General features: G+C 38.3%; 2 protein-coding genes across 2 annotated transcripts in view; both read right to left on the bottom strand.

Annotated features, from left to right (window-relative positions):
• The window catches only part of LOC138745551 (neuroplastin-like), a 53,118-nt gene that overhangs the window by 23,719 nt on the left and 17,116 nt on the right, over positions 1-12,283 (bottom strand). The window contains exon 2 of the mRNA XM_069902691.1: positions 1,764-1,935. Within this exon, the coding sequence (XP_069758792.1) occupies positions 1,764-1,935 (172 nt within the window). The remainder of the gene's footprint in view (positions 1-1,763; positions 1,936-12,283) is intronic.
• On the bottom strand, positions 1,946-10,336 carry LOC138745799 (neuroplastin-like; the record flags this gene model as incomplete). The annotated part of the gene is made up of 2 exons (XM_069903113.1): positions 1,946-8,587; positions 9,952-10,336. Coding segments are annotated over 2 exons (429 nt in total), but the record flags the coding sequence as incomplete, so codon positions are not given.

The raw sequence follows: 12,283 nt of genomic DNA, 5'->3' as shown, positions 1-12,283 counted from the left end.
AATTTACTTTATGTTCTATTCAAAGAGAGTTTATTACCTAGTCCTGAACTAATAATGGTTCTAAAAACCTAGGTTTATGAAAGAGAAATGGCATTTGACAAACTTATTTGACTTCATTAAAGATGTCAGAGAGAATCAATTGATGGTACAATTTCCAAGAGAAATTACACAAGGTTGAGGATAATGACGACAGAAAACAAAGTAGGAATAAATAGTTTTGCCGTGGCCAGGCCCAGCTTGGGGCTTCAACTATTGTCTCTATTAATATGAAGGGTCAAGTTTATTCCACACTGGGTGACTGAAAATAAACAAGCAAATTACAAAGGGATCAATAGGTTACAGGTTAGGGCAAAAATAGGCCAAACAGTACAAGTTACTCATTTTGAGGGGGAACTAAACTTTGTTTAAAAAGCAAAAAAAAGATGATCTTTATTGTACACACAGGGAAATCGTAATGGGGAACACACTATACTTAATACTACAACAATTGTAAACATTCTCATTGGGTTCAGTGATCTCCGATACCAGTGCGCGCCTACTTTCTCTCTCTATATATATTACACACTTGCAGTGATATTCAGTAAATACCATTCTTACAAGACAGGGACATCAACTCATACTCCCTGAACCCTGTTTCAATGGGGTGCGGCTCAATGCTAAATGGAATTAAGCTATGAAATGTTGATGTTCAGAAAGATCTCAGTGCCCTTGTGTAATAAATTTAGCATGAAGGTATGCAACTTGTTGGGAAGGAAAGTAAACATTGGTCCATATGATAAGGGGAAACAAATATAAAAATGATTTATAACTGTTTCAAGCTTGAGACCTTCATCAAGACATGGGGAAATGTTTGGGGGGGGGGGCGTGGCGGGGAGGGTGAAGGGGCAGACGGAGTCTTTTTTTTCCAAGGTTGCCTTGAAAAGCACAGAGGAGGAGGAACGTTTACATCAGATTCCCTATTCAAGGGATGATCTGCTTTCCTTTGAAATGAGTGATGCTTTCAAAAAGCAGTGTGCTTGACTATGCCCTCAAACTCCTTTCTATTTATATCACGTTGGGAATGGAAAATAGCCCCTCCTGACTTCATAAGAACTAATATCTAAAATCCTTAGTGTGAAGATGTGAGTGCCAGATAGAGTCTCTAAAGTAAACAACCAAGTATTTGGACACAATGCTAATGGCACCTTTTTTTTCCTGTTAAGAGGATTTATGGCAAATGAGAGATTCCTTTGAATAGACCAAGAAATGCACATAAACCATTATTAGTTAAAATACTCAAATGATTATAAAAAATATTCATAAAATAATTTCTCAATAAATTCAGCTTTCCTCTTCTCGGTTTGTTTCAATACTGTTGAGAAAAAAATACAGGTCCGGATTATTGTATTATAACAAGGACTGCGCCTCATCACGGTCGTTCACAACTAGCTTCTCAAAAACATCCCTCCTGATCATTTAGCAATAAAAAACCCTTTTGAAAAGATAATTACCATTTGTTATTGTTTTAAAGCAACTTCCTGACAGTTTCAGGCCATTATTTACCCTTCAAAAAGTAGCCGAGTTACGTTTGAAAAGGACACAGCAGATGAGATATGCTTGTCTTAAAGGCCATTCCAACTTCTCAATGCACAATTTATCCAATCATAGAATTCGCACAAGGGATCATTTTGTCTTGCATTCTGGGTATTAATTTTTAATTTATTTACACCCTCATTTCCAACATCTTATACATAGCTCCAGAGGACGAAAGGCATGGTTCTCACTTGTACTCTGTGCTGTTTGAAGCATTATTCCTGCTCCCCGAAATCTCTTCCCCATCTTTCATCCAGTAGCTGCCATTGCAGGGAGTTGACGCCAAAGTCAGGTTACAATATAGGAGGATATCAGGGTTGGAAGACTTTAGAGTAACTTCATCAGACGAGTGGATCTTTGGTTCTGAAATGCACCGAGCAAAATAGAAGAGGTTAGCAAGCATGTCAGTGTGCTAGGGGAATACAAATGCAGCCAGCTCACAGTCACCAACCACTCGCAAATACAACTCTCTTTCCACAAACTGCTGCACTTATTCATTCAGTGGTGCTATTAACTAAAAAAAAAATTGTGGCCAACCAAAACACTCATTGCTACACAAATCTATTGCATAGAGTTTAGAATTCAAATAACTACGTTTGGTTGGAAAAAAACTGTGATGACTAACACAACTTGTTACTGCCAGCTTGGATGAATGTTTAGGAAGCTGACATTTCAAGGTTATTTGTTGTCCCTCTATCTTGCTATAACTCTGGAGAGAAGAGTGCTTTGTGAAAATGCTGATGCAAATGGCATAAGGTGCAAGCCAAGTCTCCACTTAGCAAGGCTGAAGTGTGATTATCAAGATAATACTGGACAATTTTTTTCCCTGAAAAAATAATTGGGGATTACAAGCTGAACACAAAGATCATTTCAGATTTGCTGCATCACGTAGGAAGTTGGAGAAACATCAACTTTTATTGAATTATCACGCAGGCACTCTGTCTTGACCAATATTTGGCGATTATCCTCAAACAAAACTAAAAACAAATTTCCAAAGGAAATGAGCAGGCTTGCTGCAGGGAAAAGCAGATGTGTACGATCCAAAGATCATGGGGGAATTGGAGGTAGAGGGGGTGAGAAAATACAAGTTGTTGGGGGTCTTTCCTGGACACAACACACTAATGGCATCGTGAAGAAAACACGTCACCATCTCTTCTTTCTCAGAAGTTTGCAGAGATTTGGTATGACATCGGAAACCCTGGCAAACTTCTACACACATTCGATGGAAAGTGTGCTGACCGGCTGCATTATGATCTGGTATGGGGACACCAATACCCCCGAGTGGAAAGCCTTGCAAAAGTTTGTGGACACAACGCAGGATAACACAGGTAAAACCCTCCCCACCATCAAGAACATATACGGGGGACGCTGCCGTCGGAGAGCAGCAGCAATCATCAAGGATCCACACCACCCAGCACACACTGTGTTCTCCCTGCTGACATCAGAAAAGAGGTACAGGTGCCACAGGACTCACACCACCAGGTTCAGGAACAGCTGCTACCCCTCCATCAGACTCATTTAAGGACTCTTATTTTTGAACTTTACTGATTTTTTTCCTCTCTTCATTGCAGTCAGCTGGTTAACATTTCTTTATTTGTTTACATGTGTAGGTTGTGTAGTTTTTTTTTAACTACTACGAAGCGGTAATTCTACCTGGCCCAAAGGAAAAAAGAATCTCAGGGTTGTATGTGCTATCATGCGTGTCCTCCGACAATAAATCTGAGGATCCTGACCTGAAGTAGTGACCATCCCTCGAGCTTCGCAGATGCCGCCTGACCCACTGAGGCCCATCAGCAATTTGTTTCTGGCTCCATTACAGTATCTGACATTTCAAATTCTTACAATAGTATTCAATTTATGAAAAGCTTGCTTTCACTGAGATTTTAAATAAAGAAAAAGCTGGACAATTTGAGAATTTTAGAATAGTATATTCCTATGGATATAGTCATGGGAAAGGAAAAAAAAATTGGAAATCGAGGCATCCCAAAGAATCAATCGTGTTGGAAGAGAAAATCTGCAAAGACAACACGCATTCGTCAAATAATACCGGTATTCACATCAAAAATGGGAAAAAAATTCTGTCTATTTCTTTAATCTGACCCTATAGCTACATTTATCTGAAAAAGCAACTGTTGAAAACACAAATTTGATGAAACTAATCCAAATTTCTCAGGTAAATTAAGTCAATTGTTTACAAAATTTGAGAATGCCAGTAACTGGTTTGCTTCCTCCACAATCATTTTCGATGAATAAGAAATATAACATGCACAGGTCATGTGTATGGTGAATCTCCCATAATGCTCAAATGCAGCACTGACATACCATCTAATTCACAATGTATTATTATTTTACACTGGAGGTGTGTCATTTTAAAGACACCAATGTTTTCAATATCATACCATTGAAAATCCATCTTTGGATTGTATGTGGGACATTGAAGGAGCTCCTGACCTACAGTCCACTCCTTGACAAAGACAATCTTCTTCCATCTACATAATCGATTCAATAGTTTCCTCAGTACAAGGGAAGATCCCGTTGTTAAACTTCCCAAAGTCCACTCCATGTCAAAGCATTAGTGACTGATTTTCCACTTTACCTCTGCTACTGTCAAAATGCAGCTATTTGTGTCCTTTCCAGCCAACAATAATTACCTATCCTGCTGACCCACATTTGTGTCCTGCATTCCAGCACCACACAATTAAAATTTTCCACACAAGATCTTAAAATTACTGTCATCACCTTCTGCAGCACGAGAAATGCGTTTATCAACATCAATAACCCCCATATCTCCATCAACTCCGCCTATTAATATCTTCCCTTCATCTCGCTCATGGAGATGAATTTTAGCCTTCCTAAATTCCTAAATTCCCTTCCTAAATGCCTCATTAAAGCCCACTGCACACCAAATCTTGTGCACGATGCTCATTCCCACCCTAATTCAACACGATCTGCTGAAGTCTCTTAGTCTCCAGATCAGAAACAATGTAAAATACTTTGTGGAAACCCACAACGTGACCGTGAACACATCGTTACAACTTATTGAGCAACTGAAGGTTTATCCCGGCATATACTTGATAATCTCACCTAGAAAACTGAAACGTGGTAAGCATCTTAATATCTCAGAGAATAATTTATGCACAAAGTTGAATTGCTGGCATTAATATAGGCAATGCTCAGTTTTAATCAAGTCTTACCATTTACAAGACTAGAATTACATGTAAATCTCATCATGTTTCAGAACTTGCATGTTCTTGATCTCTCCAGCAGAATTAACTCAATCGGACTCATTTAAAAGGAGCCTTAATTTGCCATTATTTATGATTGAGTATTTTCTGTATTTGCACTTCCTTCTTGTTTACATTTCTCTCTTTTGTGTACCCATCTTTCCTTCAGTACAGTTTCCTTTTGTACTACCGATAAGTATGAATTCTGCCTGGCCCACAGAAAAGAGAATGTGAGACCCTGCATGGAGTCTGACAAAGAATCTGTACTTTGAATTTTGACTGATTCCATCTCAAACCTGAACCCCGTCCTATCACCTTTGCTTTTTTCTCTTCCACCCTCCCAACTAGGAGCTCTTAACTGTTATCCTATACTGCTTCACATGCCCTGACATCACTCCTCCACCCCACCACCCCCCAAATCACCCCTCATTCAGGCACTTGCCGGTTCTTTGCTTATACCATGCCCTTTCGTTCCCTTTGATGCTGTGACCTGCTGTGATTCCCCTGCAGGTTTGCAGATTCCACTATAATCCCAGCATCTGCACACTCTCCTGTTTAACTGTGTTTATGTCTGCAATTGTATTTCATCCTTTGCCGCAGAGTTTTTCCTTCCTTTCAGGCATCAAAGATCATGAACTTCAACTATTCCTGTCTTCATTCTCCTGCGCTCGGGTTCCCCTTGTCTTTATTTTCCATTCCACCATCCTCCAATATTCAACAGATTAACTTCCCCCACTTTTATGTGATGCCACCAGATAATATTGGTTGTCTCAGCATTCCAAACTCACTCTTCCATTGCCTTCAAAACTCATTCTCCTGATGGCACCTTTCTATGAAGGAGGAGATGCAGAACCTTCCCACTATCAAGACATCCCTTACTACAGGTGAAGCAGCAATTCACTTAGATTTCTTCCAATTTAGTGCATTTCAAATGGGGTCACAATGTGATTCCCCTTACTTTTAAAAAGCCAGACTGCTCTGACGAAGCTCCATTTAGTCTACAACAGCAACTTGGTGCCTTTCACTTTAAATTTCGATCCTGCTTGGATCTCAATCTTTGGCTTCTTGCATTGTACCAACAAAGTAAGCTGGAGGACTAGCACCTCATCTTCCCACCAGCCACGTAGCCCTCAGAACTCAACACGAAAGTTAACCTATTCAGGCTATGCATTCGCAGTCTGCATCAAAAACTGGCCGTTTCTGATGGCCATAACAAGATCGGTTTGGGTTTTCCTCTCTCCACACACGCTACCTGACATTCTATTTCCAGAATTTCCATCTTTTAGCATTTGCAGATTTTTTTTTTTGCTTTTCATATCCCAAGTCTATTTCTCTGACGGTTCATGTAAAATTACCATCTATACATGGTCAATTATTATTATATTTTATCTTCACCTTAGATTTATGCTCTCTTTACCTTCCCAACAGCTTTACTTGTATCCAGCACACCTAAATGGACATCGATGATTGAGGAGCATTAATAAATTTTTAATTTCAATTACAGTAGTAAAAGACCTTCAAGAACCGTATAATATACTCATTTCACCAACTTCAATGAATCTAACTTGTCTAACTCAATCTCCCTTTTCCAGAATTTAATTGTTAACAATTATTTCATGCAGTTACATTTTATACTTTTAATTCCCTGAAAAGATTCTCTCAACTTCGCCATGTATTTTACATAATATTAAAGCAACTTTCTTTTGTTCAATTTTCAAAAATACCAATGGTGCATGCAAATTAAACAGCAAATATTCTGCAAGATGAGGGGTAAAATTGGTAAGACCAAGGCACCAATGGAGTAACACCTCAAAAATGAACTTCAGATGTTTCCCCGACACAAAAGTAAAATTTAACTGACAAGTAATGTTTGAAAATAGAACGATATAAAATATATTATAATAATCTTTCTTAAATTAGACTAGCATCTTGTGTCCATCCAAAATCTAATTTCAAATTTTGAGGTATTGTCTGCCTGGCCTAATTGACTGCAAATATCATACATATCATCATAGAGGACGATCCCTCAAAACTTAATTTTTTTTCCCTTAAAAATCAGGGGTTATCCTACACGTCAGATCTAAAAATCTCACCTTAATCTCAACACTTTCTTCCCAATGGCTCCGATGCAATCTTGCACATATCCTGTTAGTTATCAGCGAAGTCATAGGGCTCCTCCGTGGGGTCTACGCGCCTCGTCTGACGGTTGTCGGTTGTGTGCAGGCTTTAAACCGCCTGCTACAGTAGCCGACAGTGGTTTATTTCAAAATTTCCAAATAAAATTGGTAACATTTTACATGGTTGTTATTAAAATCTTGTAATTTGCTTTTAAAAGCATCCACTCGTCAGCAGTAAGGGCCAGATTTGGGTCGTCTTATACAAAGGGTATCACTCAAAACCTACATTTTAGGTGGAAATTCTGGGGTCATCCTACACGCGAGTCGTCCTATACAGCAGGCTTCCAAATTCTGACCATTCATGGCTTCAACATTCTTTCAATTGCCATTGGTTTTATGGAATGAAAGTTAAACCTTGACCAACATAATGCTCATGAGGAAAAAGAGAATAACTAAATCAATGCTTAAGATATTTCACTTTTATCTGTTGAGCTCCACAACACAATTAAAAAGAATGGGGGAGGAAAAGGTCAGATTGCAACCCATCTCATTTCAGGTTCATTGTCCAAAGGTTTTGCGTCTACTTTTCTCGGTAGCAATAAGATTCCCAATTCTGGCACCTATTGGAAGAGGCCAGTTAAATGAATTTGCTGGTTGCTTGAGATCAGCGAATTAACTGCTGGAGGTGTGCCAATTTTAAAATTACATTTTTAAAATAAATCTATTTATTTTCCACGATCTTTTGCCAGTTGCTTCAGTCTGCCGGTTCCTTGAATCCTGGATAACTGGGATTTTACTACATATAAAAAATATTGCTGTTCATTAATCACTCTTTCCTCCGAGAAAGGTTTTCTAGGAATATGACAAGGGTATCCCAATTTAAAATGTTCAAAACTTGCATCTCACTTACATGCACTCAGACAATAAATCTGAACTTTGAACACTCCAATATGTATCTTACATTTGGTAATAACTCTGCTGGGAGCAGAGTATCACTTAGAAAGCTTTCTAAATTTATTTTCAATTTGACAAATGAATATTGCATTGATCCAATGGTCTATTTGAAACAATAAAAATGAACACTGCATTCCAAAATCATGGTCCTATTAAAATTAAGTATTTTAGATTTATGCAGAGCTGAAAATGGCATTGGAGGCCTGAATGACATGGAAAGCAGAGCATAATTGCTACATGTTCCAGTCTGTGGGATGGGAAAGTAAGATGGTGGGAGCGAGACAAAAGAATTCTCAGGAGTTGGAAAATCTTCAAAATGTACTCACTCATTGTTCTAAAGTGTGTTTAACCTGCTATCTTCGTAGTATTAACTTACCAAGAGGACTGAAAAGCAAGGATGAAAGAATCCCCTCATATGAAGAATATGACAATGTAATATTTCAAACCATCCAACAAGTACAGAAGGCTATAAATGACTGGCATTAGGGAACTTTAAAAAAAACTTCTCTGTGATGTTTCTGACCACTCTTTAAAATGGCAGCATTAACCTACATCATTCTTAAAAAAAATACAGAATTTGTCTCCGCAGAAATTTTTATATTTTCAAATGCAGATTAAATCTCTCTGCAAGGTTAAATAATATCCAGTTCTCATCAGTAAAAAGAGCTTCAAGAATCTACAATAGAGTCACATTTTCTTTCTCTGAACAAGTTTCGAAACCTAGGAAGAAGAAACAAAACTTGAAATAGTTCTTAAAATAATGAGCTGACTTGGTTTTTTTTTTCCCTTGGAGGAAGCACCTTTATTTTATTTTTTTAATTTTTGAAAACTTAAGACGTACAGGCCATTTTGGCCCATGAGTCCGTGCCACCCCATTTACCCCAGTATGTTTTTAAACAGTGGGAGGAAACTGGAGCCCCTGGGGGAAAACCCACGGGAGAACGTACTAACTCCTTACAGACAGAGTGGGATTTTAACCCTAGTCCCGATTGCTGTTAGGGCACTACACTAACCGCCCTGCCAACTGTGCCACCCATTAAGTTGGGCATAGTTTGTTGCATTTGTTGTTTCCACAAGATGATTAATAGTGATTTCTTAGGAATACCAATGTCAAATGATTTGTAATAGTAAGATGGCAATTCTGTTAGGCTCAAAACATCTTCCACCTCATTCCTTATGAATTCATCTACATGGAGCAAAATTTATGTCTGTGACTTGGAAAAGAGATTTCACAAAAGAGGGATACATGTTCATCAGTAAATTACATTCAGAATCCCTGCAATTCTATTTAAATTACATAATTGCTGCATTTGTAAAGTGGACTTTTTAAAAAAAAATGTACAGTATTTATCCAGAGTAAAATGCATTACAAATTATTTATCATTCCATTACTTAGTTTATGACTGCACTAGATCTAAACCTTACTAGTCTTCATTATTAAAAGTATCTGCAAAACTATTGTCCTGCACCATTTTTTTAAAAAAACTCCTGAATTTGCAGAAGCCAATTAACATGCGGAGCATCTTTCTTTGCAGTTCACTATACCATCCGTCTCTTATCTGGAGGAGAGTACACCAAAATAAAACTTCACATGCACACCCACACAGAGATTCATCAACACTCTTTATGACTGCCCATGCTCATTTCAAAAGAAAATGGAACTGGTCAGCTTTATGTCTCAAACACTAAAAGATTCAATACAACCATCAATTAAAAACACAACTGCTTAGGTTTTCAAGTTCACAATGTTCAAGGGAGAGAATGGGGGGGGGGGGGGTTAAATTAGATGGTAAGGGATTTATGCATTACAGACAAAACGATACATACTACACTCTGCGGAGCAACATGGCACCGATACCGCTTTATATTCTAATGGAAGCTGTTCACAAACTAGAGGCACCATGAGGAGGATAGGTAAGACAGGGGACAATAATTCAGGCATTTCTGGACTATTAGGTCTACAACACTGTGAATGAGAAGGGGTGGGGGGGGGGGGGGAAGAATTATGTGGAGACAACAGGAAAGGTGAAAGGTCTCAATGACCAGCGGGAACTGCTAATGGTACTACAATATGCAGTACTCACTTGGTAGGATGACAACAGTGGCCTGAGCTCGTATCCAGGTAATGGCTGGATTTTGTCGGAGGTCGTTCCGCATGGGGTTGTTGCTGGCCCTGCATTCATAAGTTCCCGTATCTTCCAGGACCAACCTAGTGACACGCAGCACACTCACTCCATTCCTGCCGTAAGCCGTGCTTATTGAAACCCGTCGCTTCCAAGCGCCATTCCATAGTTTTATGAACGAGTCGCCCCTGTTCACCTCCGCGTACCACCACTGGATCTCGGGTGTGGGGTTCCCTACCACATCACAGTACAGCTCAAAGGTATCTCCTGTCAGTTTAGTTTCTGACAAGGGTGACTTGACAAACCCAGCTAGAGGGAGGGCAGTAGAAATATTGTGATAGAGTAATCAAAGAACCCCTAACTCTAGACAGGTTCTAACAGAAATTGTTCAGTTTAAACATTAACAGAAAACAACATTAGAAAAGAACAGCGTATATAATTCAAAGAAAATCACAATGTTAGGTACAGAAATGGAAAAAGGGTACATGCAAAAAGTGGAGTGTGGAATTTTAGTTGTACAATCAAACTGTCCTCAAAGAATTTGATGGGAAGGTTTTACAAAGGACTGGATTAGCTAAAAAATTGATAAGGACAGAAAATTATTATGTAGAAATGGTCAGGTATCATACAGCATTTTTAGAAATTTGAGATACATGTAAAAATTAAGAACAGGACAAATAGTTTTTAAGAGATATTTTGGAATGTTAATTACCTATCAACTATTAACTGATGTGGATCCTTATGATCAATATGTGAGAGCATTTTGGAGCTACTTTAGCTTATTGGAAATATATCCAGAGCAGAGAGAGAAAAAAAATCACCAACTTAATAATCTTAAACTCCACCAATATACCCAACTCCATTATACCTCAACATTACAGAACCAGTCATAAATAAGCCACTTGATTCATTTTATTACACTGAGAAATCTATTTGGAAACACCCATCTTACTCATTATTAATATGCAAATTTCAAAGAACTTGCTAGAAGTTGGTTTGAACAAGTTTCTACATACTGTCGCACTTGCAAAATTCCCTACGCTGGAATATGCAAAGTGTAACCAACCATACACATAAATAAAATAAGAATTAGAATGAAAATCAAAATGACAAATGCCAAAGGTCTTTTATCAAGACTTTTCCTAGACAAACTCAATTTTAATCAATTTTTAAAATTATTACGAACAGTTTACCTTTGAAACTCCTTTAGACAAGTAGATATAGTAGCCAATATAGTAATATGGACCAGAGGAGTGTATTTCTGAACAATGAGTTTACCACCGATTAGTCGACAATATGATATTCAGTAACTGACATGAGAAATACCACTGGAACATATAGCCTCAAGTCAGTCATAGTGAAAACAATTAATGGTTTAACATCTCAGTTCTAAATTTCTCCCTATGCTCACATCCATCTAAAGTCTTCCTATTTCAAAAAAATACCCAGAGTTCTAAAATCCTCAGGCTTTTGGACATCTGTAAGGCTGAACTCCTGCGCTTCCAGTTTTAATTATTTCACCGATGAGCACAAGGACGATGGTCAAAGAGAGGCTGGAACCTCTATGGAGAGGAGTCGTCAATGTTTCGGGTCGGCCCTTCCAGCCTCCCTTTGTTCATTCAAGATTCAAGCGCAGCTCTATTTCATCATATCGGTATACTCTAAAAGTGGAAAGGGAGTTAACCAGATCACAGATCAGTGACCCAATTCCATGCACCAGGTTTGCAGCATCTCCTATTAACCTTGGATTGAGAAAATTCACTGATACACAAACATTTAAAAACAAAAATGTTGCAGATTATTCATCTCTGCATGTAGAACTAGCCCCTTATATCACCTACAAAAGGGCTGATTTGGACTTCCTGTTTATGTCTACTGATTCTAGTGTAGTATTTTCTCTCAAGTACCTCAATTTCAATTAAATCTACCCTAGAAGATAGCCGACAGACATTTCTGGTTCAGAGACAAAGGAACTCAATCAAAAGAAAATTACTTTGAAGTATCTTCCTCAACATCTAATGCAGTAGAGAAGAATCCTTAAATAATTAATTAGCAAGCTGGATCAGTCTGTAGAGATTGGCCTACTGTATATGCAATTCTTGGTTGTTGTTTACTAACGGAAAATACTGACCTATTACACTAAGAGCTCAACTTGGCAACCGTATCACACTACTGCAGCAAGTAAGTAGCACGCTGAGTTTATTTGTAATATCGATTAGTGCAAAATCAAGATGGACTGTAATTGCCTGGAATTACCTCAGTTGCAAGATGTCAGAAACCCATCTGAAATGAC

This window comes from Narcine bancroftii, chromosome 11, assembly GCF_036971445.1.
Source record: "Narcine bancroftii isolate sNarBan1 chromosome 11, sNarBan1.hap1, whole genome shotgun sequence".
NCBI lineage: Eukaryota > Metazoa > Chordata > Chondrichthyes > Torpediniformes > Narcinidae > Narcine > Narcine bancroftii.
Note: the sequence above shows the minus strand (reverse complement) of the source record. Positions and strands in the feature narration are given on the sequence as shown.